The sequence below is a fragment of the Mesoplodon bidens genome (genome assembly GCF_964165515.1).
Source record: "Mesoplodon bidens genome assembly, chromosome: 9".
In the NCBI taxonomy this organism is placed as follows: Eukaryota; Metazoa; Chordata; class Mammalia; order Artiodactyla; family Ziphiidae; genus Mesoplodon; species Mesoplodon bidens.
In genome coordinates, this window is record NC_138166.1 from 27497701 (window position 1) to 27517577 (window position 19877).

General features: G+C 33.9%; 1 protein-coding gene across 4 annotated transcripts in view; it reads right to left on the reverse strand.

Annotated features, from left to right (window-relative positions):
* Positions 1 to 19877, reverse strand: part of SEMA3A (semaphorin 3A) — a 507688-nt gene that overhangs the window by 160438 nt on the left and 327373 nt on the right. For all 4 annotated transcript variants that reach the window (XM_081244273.1, XM_081244271.1, XM_081244270.1 and 1 more), the window contains 2 exons: positions 9679 to 9836; positions 5209 to 5271 (listed from right to left, as the gene is read on the reverse strand). In XM_081244273.1, coding sequence (XP_081100399.1) covers positions 5209 to 5271; positions 9679 to 9836 — 221 coding nt within the window. The remainder of the gene's footprint in view (positions 1 to 5208; positions 5272 to 9678; positions 9837 to 19877) is intronic.

Sequence of the window (19877 nt, forward strand, 5' to 3'; positions counted from 1 at the left end):
TTTTTTTCAAATTACAACTCTCAAGTAACAACAATGGAAAAGTTCATGAGCATTTCACTCCTCTAATATAAAAATATCATAACAATGTAAATGTTTAGAACTTACAACACCAAGAAAAGAAGGCAACGGTAGTATATATATCCTGCATATTCACTTCTGGAAAAAAATACGTTTAGAGTAATCTTATTGTCAGAAATGCCATTATCAGCAGCCTAAGGCACATTTGTATTCTCTCTCTCTTTTTCTCTCCATCTATGTATATATGAAGAGAGAGAGAGACTATACATGTCTTAGGCTGTAGATTCCCTCTTACCACAAAGTCCTTTTATTGTGGACTAGTTGCTCAAATCCCAGCAGCTGATTTAATATATATGTATGATGCAAAATTGAGCTGTGAGAAATGATGGTTTGTATCTTCCCAGCTGCCTGGGAGAATGGGGAATACTTTCTGTATAATGCTACACTTAGTGACACAGGAACTATGTAGGTTCCATCAAGTGGCATATCCTGACTTGCCGGGTGGCTGTACCATGTTGACCATCTTAACCGGACTTAAAAATGACCTACTCTCAAGATACATAAAAACAACAAGTGTCTTTGTCCTGCTTTTCCTATTGTATTCTTGCATCTGAATCTAATACCAAGAAGACAGCACTTCCTCCCAGATGGTTTGTTTAAAGGAGATTTACTTGCAGAGGACATTTAGAGAAAACACTAAAACCAGTAGGAAAAGGGTAAACTTGGGTTCTAGAAACCACGGAGAGCACTCAAGCAGGTTGTTAGTTTACTTTTCTATAAATGTTCAGGTCAGTTCCTATTTTGGTTACAATTCTATGTTGAAGTCCTGATGGCTGCAAAAAACACTCAAGGCCTCATTCATGTGGTTTTGAGCATCACAAGAGGTCTTTGAAAGGAATTATTGTCCATCGGTCACAGCTGAATATTATTTACTCAAGAGACAGTGCAGAATTTCCTTCAAACTGTCCATGTATCACTTCACAAATATGGTGTTGAATGAAAATTTTTAAAAAAAACAAAAAAACCTCTTTACCCTTAATCTTTCTTTTTAAGTGGTTATTTAAGAAGTTTTTGGTAAAAATACTAATTCTATTTTTTATATTTATCAAGGAAGAAATGTTACAATCCCAATAAATCAACTATTTGCTATTTTCTAAAATCATATATTAAGAAAGAAAAAAAATGCATCTGTATGTTAAAGTCCAAGCATAACCAATAAATGCCATGTATCCTATTTAAATTAGTTATGTAAATTGAGATACATAAGTGAGGTCTCCTGAAAAGTAAAATAAATTTTAATAAAATTTGTGCATTTCAAATGCACAAAATGTATTTTGCATAACAGTCAATGAAAAGCAATATTAAAGGAATGAGATGGGTTACCAGAAAAATAGTACAAAATATATTTTATTATTTAAATATACTTTAGTATTTGGTGTTTAGTGTTAAGAGCTAAAGGAAAAATACATTTTTCTTTGAACTAAAATATATGGAAATTGTTGTTTTCCCTTCATTAAATAAGTGTTAACAAAGAAAAATAAAAATTCACAATGACTGAATTGATTTAATGTAGAATGTAGAGGAGTAACAAAAGCATGAGCATTTTATCAGGTTACATTAATTAGCTGGCTTAAGATCTGTATGACTAATATTTCCATACTGTTAAACTTTGAAAAATTTACATCTTTCAGTGCACACATAATTATCTATCTCTGACATAATATATAAGATGTAATTTATAAGTTTTCAGAATCCTTATTAAAAGGTGTTATGAAATAATGAGGTGCCATTAATACCCTGTATCAGACTTAGCAAACACCGTATGTTTTAGCTCCTTTTAATTTAGTTCTATCAAACCCATAAGCATTTTCAGTACGCCTGAAAAATATAATAAAGTTGCTTTTCTTAGAGAGGAAACCTCTGAGGTCATGATTAAGGTTATTCACAGGGCACTGTGGGGATCTTGACTTTATTGCAGCTGCTGAAATAACTGTGTTTGGGCTATCACCAGAATCCCTGTGTTCAGTATTAATAGCGGAGCAGGAGTGGGAGAGGAGGGAAGGGGAGGGAAGGGAAGGGAAGGGGAGGGGAGGGGAGGGGAGGGGAGGGAAGGGAAGGGGAGGGGAGGGGAGGGGAGGGGAGGGAAGGGAAGGGGAGGGGAGGGGAAGGGAGGGGAGGGGAGGGGAGGGGAGGGGAGGGGAGGGGAGGGGAGGGGAGGGAAGGGAAGGGGAGGGGAGGGAAGGGGAGGGGAGGGGAGGGGAGGGGAGGGGAGGGGAGGGGAGGGGAGGGGAGGGGAGGGGAGGGGAGGGAAGGGGAGGGGAGGGGAGGGGAGGGAAGGGAAAGGGAGGGGAGGGGAGGGGAGGGGAGGGGAGGGGAGGGAAGGGAAGGGGAGGGGAGGGGAGGGAAGGGAAGGGGAGGGGAGGGGAGGGGAGGGAAGGGGAGGGGAGGGAAGGGGAGGGGAGGGGAGGGAAGGGAAGGGGAGGGGAGGGGAGGGAAGGGAAGGGAAGGGAAGGGAAGAGAAGGGGAGGGGAGGGAAGGAAGGGAAGAGAAGGGGAGGGGAGGGAAGGAAGGGGAGGGAAGGAAGGGGAGGGGAGGGGAGGGGAGGGAATGAAGGGGAGGGGAGGGGAGGGAAGGGAAGGGAAGGGAAGGGAAGGGGAGGGGAGGGGAGGGGAAGGAAAGGGAGAGGAAGAGGGAGAGGAGCAGGGGAGGCAAGGCGAGAGGCATAGAAGATAAGGGAAATGTACTGAGGTGAATTTTGGAAACCACAAACACAAAAGAATATCTGCTATGTTAGCAACTGAAATATGCACAGTACTTGGCTCAGTGCTTTTTACAAAATCCAGATAAGTTGCCAGATAAGTATGGTTATTATCTTCAGTGTTCAGATGGAACTGAATTCAGAACAGTTCCACACTACAGTGGCCATGTTCATTAGAGAGGACCAAACAAATTTCATTAATGATGTTTTCACTTAGAAATTGTCTAAGCAACTCTGTTACAGATACGAATAGTTAATTTTGTATCATGCATTACAGTCTATGTAATAATTTCATTTGTGATTGAGTCTTACAAGAATGTCACGAGCTGGTTATTATTACATCCACACGCTTAAAAAGATCAGAATAGGTAAGGTATTTATTTATTTGAATCTCTACTGCTTATTATCTGTGTGTTAATAGCTAAGTTCAAATCCATACATGCCACACAACACCAAAAACTTCAGCAGAGGCACAAAAATTTTGATCTTGACTTCTAGCATAGTACTCAAAATGTTCCAAAGTTTTTGAATGAAACAATTCTGAATGAATATGCTGAATCATTATATTTCTTAAGAAAACGGTGGTAATGATACCCACTTGACAAAATTATTGTTAAAACTACATATATAAAATACTATTTAAATTATCAAAGTACTTGGCACAGGATAGAATTCTCAGTAATTCTAAGTTTCCATGTCTTCACCTGTTATACTTTAACAGAAAGAGAAAAAAAAAAATCTGTTTTTAAAAGTCACAGCTGTATACAGGTAAAACCTCCATTTCTCTCCATCCTTAGTTATTATCACACTGAAGTCTTTCAACGTAATTTGTTAATGGTAAATATAGCATTTTGATGTTAATAAATTTTTGTGTATTCAGTCATATTTTTTGCCTACATTTATGCAATATTACCTACTTCTAAATAATGTTCACAAAATCTATAACTTCTTTCTCACAACTGCAAAATGTGTAATGTCCCATTTAATGGATAAGATACTAAAACCCCCCAAAAGTTAAGGTACTTACTCAAGTAAAATTAATGAGTCAGTGGGGAATCAACATAAAATTCTTGACTTCTTTGGACTCCTACTTCATTTTTCTTTCTATTTACTCCTTTTCAATCATCCCAACCTATGTGTTAACTTGGGTAGTATAAAATTTGATAGAACAGAATTTTTTGTCCACTTTCACATAATCAGAAAAATGTTTACTGTACTATGGTTTAATGTGACTTGTAATCACTATTTAAATTGAAATTTTTAAGGATGAATTTCCCATGTTTGCTGATATGTATTAATCATGGATGGGAGATACCTGTGCTTTGTGCTCCTTTATCTGCCTTCACCTGTAGCCAACTCTGTTACCAGATTGAGACATTCTTTTCCATGAACTCCGATTTCACTTCTAAATCATTCTAAACCTACACATCATCTTAGGCAGCTGCCACCAATCAATCAGATTGCCCCTTGAAAATATCTCTATGTCTATATACATACATACAAGTTGATTTATGTCTTTATGCACATAGAATAAATTTCTTCTAAATGCTAATAATATAGAGACAAAACTTTTAAACTTATTTCCTTGTGTTTTGGATCCAAAAATATCTGATAAGACATAAAATAGTACAAATTATATTTAAAATCCTGAATTCATGTTAACTTATTGATTTAAATGATTATAACTGCCTTTCATGATCTGTGCAGATCCTTGGCTATACTTCAAACCAGCGGCCCACCTAATTTTACTGACAAAGTTTACCTCAGGAAAAATGGCCTCTACCTACTAACAGTGGTAAAACCAGTGTAGGGACTGCTTGCCATTCACTCATCTTTTGTCCGCAGTACCCAGGACAATGTTTGTTGCATAGTCATTTCTCAATCCATATTTATTTAAGGAATAAGTGCATGAAGTGTGAGAAAGAAGGAGGGAAGGGAAGAGAGAAGTTCTAAGGGAGGAAGGAGAAAAAAGAAGAAATGTAAGAAGGAAAGAAGGGGAAAGGAAAAGAAAGAAAACGCATAAAATGAAATGGAAAGGAGGGGAATTTAATCATGATGACTCAGAAGAAGAAAAATTTCAATTCATTCAAAAGGAATTCAAGAGGAATTAACATGAAAACAAATCTGCACAAATAAGTTGACTTATTGAGTATAAGTACATACGCTAAAAATGTTAATTACCTTTTGTGTATATAAATCATCAAAAGGAACACATTTTTGCTTTATTCAGGTGTATTGTCATTTTCTACCCACTTGCTTTACATAAGATTTTCAATGCTTTACATAAAAATGTCAATATTCAAAATCAAATATCATTAATTTGTTTCTAAGTCCAGAAGCAAAGAATGGTGTTTAATATAATACTGAGCAAAAATGATGATAGAGAAATGCCTTATGCAATTACTAAAATAACTTAGTAGATTGATACTTACCAGGATATCTTTTCCAGCCCACTTGCATTCATCCCTTCTGGTGTAAGACACTGGCCACACAATCTAAGGGCAGAGAAGAAACATTATTTTCTGCCAATTAAGCTTTCTAAGAGATCCAACCTTATAGTCTGTTAGAACAAGTGGAGCAACTGAGATAAAGAAAGTTCCATAAAGCATTATGTGGAAGGAACCTCTTAGTTTAGACTTTGCAGTGGCATCAGTTAATTGGCATGAACTTAACATCTTTCACTCTCTGTCTACCCATTAGGCTTTGCTGTATAAATGAAAGTTGAGCAACACAGAAATTTATGTAGTCAGTAGATGTAAGCAGTGTGCAATGTAAAGAATTGTAAGGCATGTTGGGAAAGGGAGATCATCCTGAGACCACGTGAGAATCTAGTGAAGAGAGATAGAAATAAGCATAGAATGTGGCTTGCAGTCTTCTAAATGAATTGGTCTTTATCATAAAATAGTGGTTTGGAAATTTTGACATCAGGTGCTCTGGATCCATTTCTGTCATTCAAATCTCAGCATGACATGCTAGAATGAGCAACTGACAGGGTTAGAAAAACCCATTTTAGAAAGGAATTTTTTGGGGGACACGGAAAATAGGTAAGAGTAGCACTACATAATTTCAGGAGATAAAGGAGGAAATGAGGAAGCAAATAGATAGCTCTAAAAAAAAAAATCACCTTCCCCACTGTGGGCAAAACTCAGACTAACTGTGTAATAACTGCATTTTCATCCCTGATATTTGGTCTTCATCTTTCCAGAGGTTCCTGTATTGTCTGAATACAGTGACAGTGGTAGATAAATCAGGTGACAGTGGTAGATAAATCAAGGCATGACTCATGGCTTAGAGGATCGTAGATGCATTTCCCTCAATAATATTAATTCAAATACCCTTATCTAAATTTTAATATAAAATTTTCCAGTCCCCTGAGCGATTCCCATGACTCCTATCTGTACTGGAGTAGAGCACTTTGAATTTTTTTTATTCCTCTTTCTTTTCTGGTAACATTAGTTAATTTCAGGGAAAAAAAAAGTCATATGTAAAAGAAAAATCCAGAGATGATGGCAGTTAATCATCCATGTCTGCTAGAAAGCTTTTAGTCTCGAAATGACTGATTATCATTCATTTGGGAACCTCTAGATAATTCAGTATAAATGGTCATAAACTTGGGCAAAGGCTGTGATAGTCAATCTAGGGAATTAAAAAGCAAAATATAACACATTTATAAACAAGAATTTAGGACATATTGAAATAACCTATGATGACATGGCAAATGCATTTCAGGTCCATATCACAATAAAAAGCCCTAAAAATTTTTGGACATACATTTATTTTTACCATTTGAAGCTCTTTATTTATGTATTCTTTTCCTTTTCATGTACTTTTCTTTTCATGTGTGTCTATGTATGTAAAGTAAAACATACACAGGAGGATCAAATATAAATTTTCTCTGGGACACAAAAATAATATATAGAAGAGCTAAGATTTATTGACTGTATATTCAGCTTTCCAGATAGATTGTGCAAAACTCACAGATTATTAAAACAGATAACTTTTTAAATTGAAAAGGGCAGGTTGTTTTCTCATAGTCTCCTAGCTCTTGATTATCAGCATTGACACAACATGGGCCTCATTTTGTGATTTCTCTCTTATAACAAATATTAATAAAAAGTAATTTTGCTAACATTCATGCTAAATTCTCTCATATTTAGAGGGGTGTATACTCCCAACTTGTTACAGATCAGGGTAAAAAAATATTAGCTTAAAAATCTGGCATGAGTAAAATAAATTCTGCTGTAGAAAGTGCTCTTTTGGAAAGCAATTTAATGAGAATAACTATAAGTCAATGGAACAAATATATAAATTGTCCTTCCAATAGCATCTATTTCCATGAAGAATAATTTCTACCTTTTGGTTAGATTTGTTAACCTGTTGATATTTTTTCTTCTTGCTCAAAAACTTCTTAGTTAACAGTGCCTAAATTTCTTACCCTCATATTCAGAGTACTTCATGATCTATTTTAGACTTTCCCTTCTTTATGCTTCTATACATCTACCCATGGTAGCTCTTCTTACTCATTATCGAATAAGCATTTATGCCTTAAGGAGACTGAGCCCTTTACCAAGGCCAAGAATCTTTTCATGGTCCTTCCAAGCCTGAGACTGTGTTTTTGTCTCTAACAGGGACTGGCCTAGTATTTACCTTTATGCTCATACATCTTTAGTATTATCTTGTAAGTTCCTCAAGAATTATTGATGACATACCCTAATGCCCCCTATAGAGTTTATCACAGTAGTAGATGCTTAGGAAAAAGTTGTTGAATAACATTACATATAGGTTAAAAATAGACAATATAGACAAACAGATATAATCCTTAAGTAAACTGTATTTACCCTTATAAAGAGTGTGATATAATTAAAATTAAATAATATGTTGAAACAAATGCTTTAGAATTAGAAATATGTCTTCCATTATTAGAATAATGATTTGAATCAAGAGCCTATAAGAAGAACACTGTGACACTGGGCAAGTCACCTTTTATTTAACACATTATTTCAGTATATGTTTATTACAAGTGATGCATCCTGGGCATACAAACGTCTCTAGGATTTTTCTTACCTATAAAATAGTAGGTTGTTTATATGACAATTTAGTTCTTTTCAATCTTAGAGCCAACTGAATATATAAACCAAATTAAGAATATTTATTCAGAAAAAATGTTGAATACATTAAACATATATCCTGAGGTGAGATGTGCTCAAATATTTTCTATTTATAGATACACAGATATATACAATAGATACATAGATATAATAAGTATATACATATATTCGTATATATGGATTTCATAAAATGATGAAATGTCTATAAACACTGAAAATTTGAACTGATATAACCTCCTATTATTAAAATATGTAGTTTTCCTAATCATCTTAGATTTTTCATTCATTTTATAAAGGATGATTGTCTTTCACTAAAACAACAAAAACTTGCTTATTTTTTGACCTTTACAAAAGATGCTAAGATAAATATTTTTATCATTTCAGAAAAAACAATGGATAATCAGTTTTCTTAGATAATATAGATAACCTTAGGGATATTGTTAATCTGATGAGGCTTCAAAATCTAATATATTGAAAAATCAAAAAAAGAAATACCCAAGGTGATTTTTAAATATTATATCTTAATTCCAAAATATATCATTAAGGGCATTGCCATTTTATTTGACTATATGTTATGAATCAAATCTCTTAATATATAGTCAGAATTTTAATGTTTGGGTAATAGAAGAAAAGTAAAAGTCTTAGATTTAGCGGTATACTCTATTAGAGATATGAATCAGCCCTGAAATTAAATCTTCACTTTATCCCAAAACATTCTCCAACCAGAAAAAAAGCTTTTTACAATTCTGCTACTTTTTAAAAATAACTGTCCAGTATGTTACAGTTTATAAGAAATTGAGGCACATGACTTTAAAACCCTGAGTGTTAAGAAGCAGCAAAACTAATATATATATATATATATATATATATATACACACACACTAAAGTGTATGCACCCTAAAAAGCATGTTATATTATCACTCTTGGGAAAGCTGTTGCATAAAGATCTTTGTTCCTCAGAGAATTGACAGGAAATACCGACTGAAAAAAAAATGTTTGACTTAGAATACAGCATATAGACTCAGTAGCACAATTTCCACTCATCTGTCAACCCATATTTTCCAAACTGTATAGCTTATTAATTAAATAATCCAGAAACACAATAAAGTATATTAAAAATACTGATAGAAGGCTAGTGTCTAAATGTCCATATTTGCAAAAACCTGACACTGAAAACTGATCTTTGTGATCAGGGTTTGGCCAACTTTTTTGTTTAAAAGGCCAGATAGTAAATATTTTAGGCTTTGTGATCCAGATGATTTCTATCACAACTACTCAGCTCTGCCATTGTAGAATGAAAGCAGATATAGACAATATGTAAATGAATGAGAGTGCCTGTGTTCTAATAAACTTTCCAAACTCAGGGGACATTCAGATGAGGCATGTGTATGATGACTGATGAACTCTGCAAGTGCTGGCAATACAGAGAGATATGTAAATTATATATAAATATATATACCTAGTACATGAAGTCAATTATGATATATTTCTATAATGCTTTAGGTATTTAATTTTATGCAGGAAAAATGACACAACTGTGGAAGAATAAGCTAAAGTTAGTATTTCTTATAATGATCACTGAAAATACTACAGTTTCCTCCCTGATAGTGTTGACGGTTTACTGCATCCATTGATTTGTGATAGTCAGATCAGTGCACTATTTTTATTTGTGTCTGAAAAGATAAAATATTTAAACAATTTTTTTCAGTTGTCACACTGTTAAATAGCTAGAAAATTCTATATAACTTGAATTGTTTCAAAAGAATTATAGTACATATATGAGAATAAAGATACCTTTTGAAAATCCTTGATATTAACCAGGTTGAATGAAAATATGTGATCCTTTGCTCCAACATACAGCCTACTCCGTTCCTCATCCAAAAGGAAGGTATGATAACTGGAGCTGTTGGCCAAGCCATTGAAAGTGATCACATTGTTGGATTCCAACATTTCTGCAAGGTAACAAAGCAAGACATTGGGTGTTAATGTGAGGTCCTATATGAGCACAGACTATTGGTACATGGTAATGTGGCTACTGCCTGCTGTAGTTACCAATGAGTGGTTATTCTTTGTGGTACTAAAAAATATACAGGACTTCTTTACATTTCATTGAAGTGGGAGTTATACTCCCATTAGTTTGCTGATTTCATATTCAAGACCACACACTCCTACAGAAGAAAGGAGAAAATACCTTGTCCAAACAATTGGGCTGGTACAATCTCTGCATGTAGTAATAGATTACAATGGTCACTTTGTATACAAAATGTCTTTAACTTTACTAAGATTTGTTCAAGTGGTTTCAGTTGCTCCAAGTCATTGCTAGAAGGTTAAACATAGGGGCCAACAGAGCAGAGGTAGTGTGGGGAAAACATTGTTTAACCTCCTAGGTTGTTTGAGGCCTCTTTTTATTTACGTCTTTTTGAGCATTAAATCATTAACTTCACCATCTAAATCCTCTGCAATATTTTGTAACTGACATATGTAATAGATAAACTGAGTTAGGCTTTTATGAAAACACTGAATTAAATAAATTTTACTATATGACCCCAATTTTTCAGTTTGTTATTGATTTCCAATTTGCTTTTGCTGTGAACAGGCAAATACTGAACTTTTTTAGACCTACACCTTAAGTGAGAAAAACATCTTCAGATAGAAATAACAGTAAGTCCACCTTTGCACTAGAGAGGTAAGTGCTGATCATCACCAAAGAGGTTTTCTTTATCTGCTTCAATTGAAGTTAGGTTTATATATATATACATACACACATACCACCACAACCCATCTCTCATGGGAAAGAAATGTTGAGGAGTCTCCAGAAATGTGTCCTGAATCAATGATTCAGATTTTTACCATGCACACATAGAACCTTTTCATCAGCCTCCATAAAATGTAGAATGTGCCTTCCAAGGAGAGGAAGCCAAAATAAAGACCCTTCCGCTTCAATGTCCCAGCCCTATCCCAGGACATTAGTCATTTGAAAGTTGCCTGCTTTAGTTCTCTTATTGCCTTTTCCATCTTATCAAAAATATTATTTTAATAGAGAATAAAGTTCAAACTCCTTAACTTAGCCTTCAAGGTCAGATAAACACCATTTGCGTTTAGACCCCACCTCAGTACTCTTTCTCGTGTCCACAACCCTCCAGGAAAACGTGCTCTGTGGGCATCCCCTTATTAGCCTTTCCTGCCATTGTTCCGGACACCTACAACTGTATGCCACCTAGAGAAAATAGTATCACTCTTCCAAGCTAGTTCAAATGCGATCCCTAAGAATTCTCATAGAATTAATTTCTTGTAATATTTTGCTTGAATTACTCATAATCTGCATCACACTGTCAATTATTACAATCACTCCTATAAATGACTTACCTACCAGAATTAACATTCCCTCACGTAAGGAGATATATAGTTAATAGCTCATCATCCACAACTCACATGGTTTCTTTTCCATATTAGCAGGCCATAAATATTAAACTGAATGCTTGCCTATCTATCTACCTACCTACCTACCCATCTTACACACAAAATTACAAGAATTAATTGTTAATAAATTGTTAAAAGATGCTTTTCTAATTTCTTCATGAGAAACAGTACAATACTGGGCTTATCTTATTCTCTACCTCTGACCAAAAAAAAAAAAAAAAAAAAGGAAGGAAGGAAGGAAGAATAGAAGGAAGGAGGGAAGGAAGAAATAGATCAAGGGAGTTTCATTCATGCAAGTCACAGAAATAAATGAGAGCTGTTAGTCTCCAGAGAGAAAGAACAGAGAATCCACCACATGATATCTGAATGTAAATGCCATTCCTCTCACGAAATGATTGTAAAGGATCAATGCTACAGAGAGTCAACGTAAGACTGATATTTCAGGCACCCTGAGCTGTGTGAGGATGGAAAGGGCTATTACCAGAGACAGGGGCTGTATCACTGGATATATTCATGCATTCACTGAATGGTTGTATAAAGAGATCTGTTTAACAAATAGACTAGATTAACCTTCACTCTTCTTTCCAATTCTAAATGCTATAACTCTACCCTAATACCAGAGAGACTAAACTATAGGTAGCTAGGCAAACTAAAAAAATTTAAAAAGCCAGCTGAGTCTAAACCAAGAAAATTACATAAGAGATATTAATAATTGGGAGGGTCATTTAAGAGACACAAGGATTGATTTTAATTTGAAATGCACAGAAACCATGTAAGAGAGGTCTAAGCATAATGTGGAAGAAGTTATAGGAAGACAACTACTACAGCCATAGAACATGGAGTCCAGTTATAGGTGAAAACACAAGCACCACCTCAGTACGTACAAGGTGTGTAAACTAGCATGAGTTCCTTACACTACCTGGGCCTCGAGTTCTGGAAGATGGGGTTAATAATAAATCTCCCAAGAGTTATTATGAAGGTGAAATTAGATAATTCATAAAAAATTACTGCAATAGTTTGCATAGTAAACACTCAGTTAAAGATTACCTGTTTGTATAAGTAGAGGTTAAATATTAATATGTTTGATCTTGACTACAAGTAGGAAATTAGGGTCCAGATGGAGCTGAATGAAAAAAGTACTTTTCTACTATCTTACCAAGTGTGCTAACTTGTTAACATCAGTAATTTTGTATGGTGAAGGGATAAATGAGAAGAGCACTATGCTCCTTGATTTACATTAATATTAAATGTAATGGTCATATTAAGAACAGTATTCTTTTTTTGTTTGCCAGTTTCTGTACACTGAACTTTAAATAGCAAAAATAATGACTTTCTATATCACAATTTTAAACAATGAAAATATTCATACAATTGAAAATATGTTACAGGTTGAGTTCAGGGAGAATTATTGGTTTAGGTACCGACAACTTCGAGAAAGTCTTTAGTCATTTACATGTGAAATCACTCTAGAAACAAACTACACTTTAAAAAATGTTACTGCTGGATCATTTCATTAAACAAAAAGGCAATTTTTCCTGGAGTACAGGTTAGCAGCTATTCTACATTCCTTTCAAATGTACTTAATTTTGCCTCATCATTCCTTTTGCTGCTATTTCTTTAGATGTTCCTCTGTATCAGGGACTTTACACATTGCTTTGTAACTGAGAGAGGAGCCTTTTTGAGATCTTCTTGGCAGTCAGCCAGGGCAAATTCTGGATTGCTTAGATTATCTCACCACTTTTCAGGGTGAAAAAACCTAGGTTAAAATCAGAGATTTTTTTCTCAAAGTCTAGATTTCACATTTTTAAATATTGTTTTCCTTTATGATTTTTAACTTAAATGTATAATTTTATTTTCCCTATATGTAGACATGTTCAGCTGCAATTGATATTAAATAACTTCAACTTTGACTTTACTCCTTTAGAGTCAAAGAATTTTAGGTGTTTCTTTTCAGCTTCTGTTATGTAAATCTTACCATCACACAAATTGGTATTGGAACTAAAATTAATATTCAGTAATATGAGATGTTTAATACTCCACTACTTTCTTACATCTTGCCTATGTTCACATTTAGTCAAACAACAACAAATGTTATTTTAGAAAAACCTAAATTTCTATAGAATCAGCTTGACTTTGGTGAATCCTAGTAGACTAAAGCATACAAAGACACTAATTCTTCTTGGGTGCAATTCAGTTTTTCCCTTGTTGAGACATTACTTCAACTTCTACATGCCGTGTCAACCATAGAGAAAAGTAAATGTAGGACTGTAATCAAAAGTGCCATTTCAGACAAGCACTCTTAATGAACTATGTATTCTTAAATTTGAAAGATAATTAAGCAAACATTTGGTTTATTCCAGATTCACCAAATGATTTAGTGTTTCTATAATTTGCTTAATGACAAAATGAAAGATAAAGTGGTTACAAGGCCAAGCAAATAGTTTGTGTTCAATAAATGCTACCTATTATCACCATTATTATTATGACAGGCTATAAGACAATGCAGACAGTAAGCATAAGTGTATAGATGTTCTGGAAGGGAAAATCAATTCATATAATTTCAAGCAGCACTGTTTTCAATTATAAATAGATTGCATTCTCTTGTGATGTAATACTAAAAAATCTTATGAATCTTATGACGTTCAAGACACAAATAAAGTGCATTTGATAGATTTTTTAAATCTAATATCATGCAGCAAAAGGAGAAAAGAAATTTTAATTGATCTGTTCTTTAATCAGAATATCCTATCAAATAATCATGGGAGAAGAACTGTGATTCTTTTCTAATGAGTCAATTGTCATTTTCATCATACTTATTTATTTATAAATTTTCAGATTTGCCTTTTCCCCCTCAATTCATCAGGATCTCTAATGTAGCTCTATCTGAATAAAGAAAAAGGAAAAGACATTGTTAGCAGTCACTATCAGTATGTTATTTAAGATAGTGAAAATTATTTTATAAGTTAATGCTCTTCTTGTATATTTAATATATGAAAAGAAAAAAAGGTGACAAAATTTACATCAAAATCACATATGTAGATTCAGCTCTACATAAGAAAGTTGTATAGTTCCTGTGGTATCCTGATTATCTTTAGGATAAGCACAGATTTATACAGATGATTATATTACAATGATCGAATCAGATTTCAAAAAGGCAATAAAGTCAATACTGCTTTCTAGAAAGCAAGACCGCCCAGAACTAGACTTTTTCATAGTTGGATAGAGAACTGCTGTACACTTGACCTCAAATCCAAACAACAGCCATCCTGTTCTTTATATTTCTGACTTCCATGACATTTCTATTTCTATTTCTCTCCTCCTTCCTTTCTCCCTCCCTTCAATACCCTCCCTTCTCTAAGTTTTATAGCATGAAAGGTAATAGGACCCCACCAGTTGCTGGACTCTAATGAATTGCCTGTATTCAATGATGGCTTTAGGCTTATGTCCTTTTTCCATGACTTGAACTTTGTCCTTTTCATAGAACAAAGATCCTATTTAAAGTAGTCAAAGTTTGGGTCTATATGATGCCAAAATATTTTGACTAAATGATAATCACATCTAGATATTTGTAAATATTGGAAAGTTCATCAAGGTCCCCAAATTTTGAGATTCTGTATTTCATCGCTTCCTAGATTATTATTTAAATTTCCAAAACCAAAATAAGGGCCGAAAGGAAAGGTTGCACTATAAAAACAAAGCAACAAAACAAGTGCTATTTACTATCATTATCATTTCATACTTAATCAGCAAAAAGTTTAGAAAGGACCAAAAAACACATATAAAGAATAATTTTTAGAGATTAATAAAGTTATATTGTGGGAAAATTCACCTTATTTTTCTGACTTTATTTTGTTCATTGACGACTAGTTTTTTAACCTTCTTACACGGAAGTGTAAGAGGACATGAATAAAAACCAGTAGACAGAAGAGAAAATACAAAGGAAATAAGTTTTCAGTGCCTACTATGTGCCAAAAAAACTGCTGAATGATTTATTAGTATATTTATGTAAGGCCCACAACAACAGTTAGAGGTGGAAATTTTCATTTCCATTTTTTCTCATGAAGAAATTGACTCAGATAGATATTGGGAATATCCTAGGTCATAAAGCTTGTGAGATGTAGAGTCAAGATTCTAATTCCTGACACCAGAGGCCAGGCTCTGTCCTCCTCTGCACTACCTCTAAGAAGGTTGAATTTTTGAGAATACTAAGGAATGATCATTGAAAAGAAAAAGTGAGAAATATAAGAATATACTTTGGAGAACACTAAGAACTGATTGTTGAGAAGTTTGGTTACCTCTCACTATCACATAATTCACCTTAGTTAAGAGTTTCTTAAATATTTACATTATTTTATTTGCTCTGTACTTGGTCTTTTTATACAATAATAACTCTGTGTATAATCTTATCCACAACTATGGCTTTCGTCACTAGCAGTATTTTGACGTCTCATACGTATGTCTTCAAAGACAGATTTTCCCCCCAAAAGCCAAACAAAGGCTTACTAGTAACCTCTATTTACATATTGCACAAATATCTCAGAGTCTGCAGGAATTGATCAGAACTCACTCCCTTTTCTTTTTTCCATTTACATCATCACCTTTCTGTACATTTTTAAATTGGTTTCAAGTATCACTCATCCAAAGAATTGTACAAACCAGAGCCTCATCACCCAGAGACCCATTCCATCACTTCAGTTCTATTCAACACTATAATTTCTCCTGTAACTTGCTTTTGCTTATATCCTCACTGCCACTGTCATAGTTCAATTCCTTATCATTTCTTCCCTTGATTATTCTAATTATCTTCTAACAGAACTTCCTTTCTAGGTTTATTCCAACAAGCCATGTTATGCACTGCCTCCAGGATAATCTTTCTACAAAACAAATATCCCAGGTACGATGTAATTAGTAACTAAAATGTAACAAATCACAAACCTTCCATCCATAAATCCTTTATTACATAAACAAGCTGTAGGAGTCTATATGGCTATAAAATTACTGGAAAATGTCCATAAAAAGCAGAAGTACAGCTAAAGTAAAAAAGCAGCAGCAACATCATAACAAACACTTATATGCCAAGTACTGTTCTAATAACACACACATGCTCAATATTTATTGTATGTGCATTATCCTTCTACTAAAGGAAATCACTGTAGGTAAACTACAGTGAAGGCAGGAGTAGAAGGTGTGAACCCCAGACTACTCCACAGTGTCTTTGATGGAGTTTCACAAGACACACACCAATCGCCAAAATATGAAAGAATAAAGAATATATTTTCCTAGAAGAAAATATATTAAAAAATTTGAAGCTTGTTTTCAAGTCAAAACTACAATTGTATACTCCAACAGTGAGAAAGTGAACTCCTCCAGCTCACTCTCTGTCAGGAGATAAAAAGTTGACCAAAATGCAATTGAAAAGCATAGGAAAGAGGAATTGACAGAGAAGAGAGGATTGAGTCTTGTTGCCAAAGTTCCAAACTAAGTAATAACAAAATCAAATTTTCATTGAAAGAGATGAAATTGACTGGGAAGATAACAAGAATAAAAGAGAGGAAATAAAATCTAAAAATAAACATATCTGCAGATTGAAATGTCACCATCTTCCAGGAAAATCTAATCTTACAGAGGATCAGTTATAGAACTTCCTAAATAAAGGAAGAATATATTTGGAATCCATGAATAAAAACCCAGTCATCTATTGAAGGAAAGTTATCAGGTGGGCTTTATCCTTATTGAAAGCAAGATTACTTGCCAGAAAACAAAAAAGGAATTTGTGCAAATACCCAACTGAAAACATACATGACTCAATAAGTTTATACCCAGCAAGAAAGAGAGGCAATATCAGACATTCTGAAACTTGCTAGGTTTAAGGATACAGACCACCCACCCATTCAAGAAACTACAGCAATAACAACTTCTTAGTAATATATTCATTCAAACAAGGAATGGGTCAAACTTAAAAGCACAGATATTACATCACTTGCCTCTTTAAAACCTGCCTAGAAATTTCCAACATATCATTTGAGCCCTTTGTATTTTCCACACGTTTTTGGGCTCATTCACCAGTAGATTGTGTTTGTGTATGTACCTATATATAACGACTTATAAATATATATATTTACACACACACACATGCATGGGTAGAATTCTTTCCAGTTACCTCAATGGTCCGCTACCTATAGTTACCACAGCTTAGAATGTGGTCTATCTCCCAATGGTTTCCGTGTTCACTTACTGTGTGAACCTACTCAGATTTCATGATCTAGGTTAAGCCTCTCCTGTGAATTCTCCAGCCTTCTAAGGGACAGTATATCATGCCTTCCTTTGTGAAATAGTACCATGTAATAATGTAGGTTAATCACTGCTTTATCTTTTTGGATCCCTTTCTAGAGTTAAAATATGCTGCTTTTACCTATATTTGTATTCCTAGTCCTAGAACCTTTTCCTGGTATATACCTAGTCTTGGCACATAGAAGCAAGTGTCTCAATAAATAGTATTTGAAACACCTTTTTTAAAAAAATACAGCAAAAACTCAGAAAAAGTAAATGTAATAACATCTAGGAATAAGTAAATGTTGTGATATGTATTATATGTCAGACTATAGACTAGATTTTCTAATTATATATTACATTCAAATAACCAATAAAATTATGCCATCTAAACCCTAAATTATTTATAATGTGGCTATAAAATGGCTATTTTAAAAAATTCTATGTGCTAAGCACTCCTATAGTCATTTTATATATAATAATCATATGAATAAAGTTTTTCAGAGTTTTGTTTAGTAACATTAAACACAGAAATTATTGCAATAGCAATAGTTTATTGCTATAGTTTATAGCAATAGTTTAACTGGTCCCCTATCTTCAGTTCCTCTCAATTTTAACATATTGCTCAAGGCATTATTATAAAAATTGACCAGAGCCAATTTCAAAAATGTAATGTTTTTATTTTTAAAAAGAGCACCTACACCCACCACTATCACCTTCGCTCAGTCTCCCTAAAAAAGTCACAGTCCCTAATCTTCCTTTGCTACCTTGTTCTATGCCTATTTCTATAAGCTCCCACAATTCTATCAGAAATGGCCAGTTTACTCTTCTCTAAATCTAGCCTCCCCCCTCTTGCTTCTAGTTTATTTTCCATGTTCTCATGCTTCAAGGTACAGTTAGAAGCCATCTCTACTATGAAAGCCTTGAGAATTAGTAGGTATTACTTCCCTCCTCTGCTGCCCCACACACTTTGACCATTACACACATGAATGCATTAACTGCATGCCATTTATCTGCATGGGCATTAGACTATGTGTTTAGTTCTTTTAGATATAAAGTTACCACAGTGGCATATGGGTCTAATTATCTGTAGAGGAAATGATTAACTAGATAATTAATTATTGAATTTGAGATCTAGAAGGATCTTTAGATTGTAGTCTGATTGCCTCCATTTGCAAAAGAGCATGAGTGACTCTACCATTAACAGTTGCAGAGGCCAGGTTTAAATTCAGGTCTCCTAGGTCTCAGTTCAATGCTCTTTCTAAATAAATTTCTAAAAAATTGTGACTTTAATTTTTTCTCCTTATTTTTGCTGCCTGATCACTGATGGCAGTAAGTTTAGGGCACAAGCATATAATCAAAAAAAAAAAAAAAAGTTGGAAACGATTTACAAAATAACTAATGCATAATGTTAATTTTTACTTCTTGGAAGAATAACAATGAAAGTTTAAATGTCATTATTACATAAATCAACTAAATGTTTCAATGTGGACAAAAATTATTAATACAAACATATATATTTAACTGATCACTCATTTCTGTGCAAGATGATTAGTAAAAATTTAGAATTGAAATGTAGATACTTCTTTTACAATTCAAATCAAGTTTAATTTGGTGCTTTAAGCGATGGGCTAGTGATCTAGGATTAAGGTTTGTTTCTAGATTCTGTCTTTTGTCTTATTTGTAAAGCTCCTTTACAGGCAGGTTTCCATCATCAATCTGTTCACCAGCAACTGTGCATTAATTGCCTATGAGTGGTAAGCATTGTATCATTAGCGAAGTAAAAAAAAAAAAAGGACGCTTATCTGATTAATATAATCGAAAGTTTGATTTTTCAGGCAGTCTTGGTCATTCCATTTACATACATCACAGCATATGTTTCAGTGTGTTCTTCAAATAACTAGCATTTCCCCACATGGCTAAAAGAAAGCAAACTTATTCTGATACTTACAAATTGAATATTTCATTTCTCCAGTAACAAAACTGTGTAAAATATTCACATATGGAGAATTAAATAGTTATAAATCATTTAGTCACCCATTATCTGTTGCATATGCCCACTATAAGAATTTTTAAAAAACTGCTTAAGAATGATTTATTTGAATTGCCTTAATGCTGAGCAAATGATCTTTTACTGAAGAAATAAATTGAGTATTTAGTCAGTATTTTTCCATTATTTCCATCCCAAAACACATTTATGGGAGCAAAAAAAGTTTTCCTTAATCACTGACAAAAACTGATATGTCCAAGCGTGAACTTACTAGAGAACATATGTAATTCAGTGTTTGTGGGTGTCCCTTTGT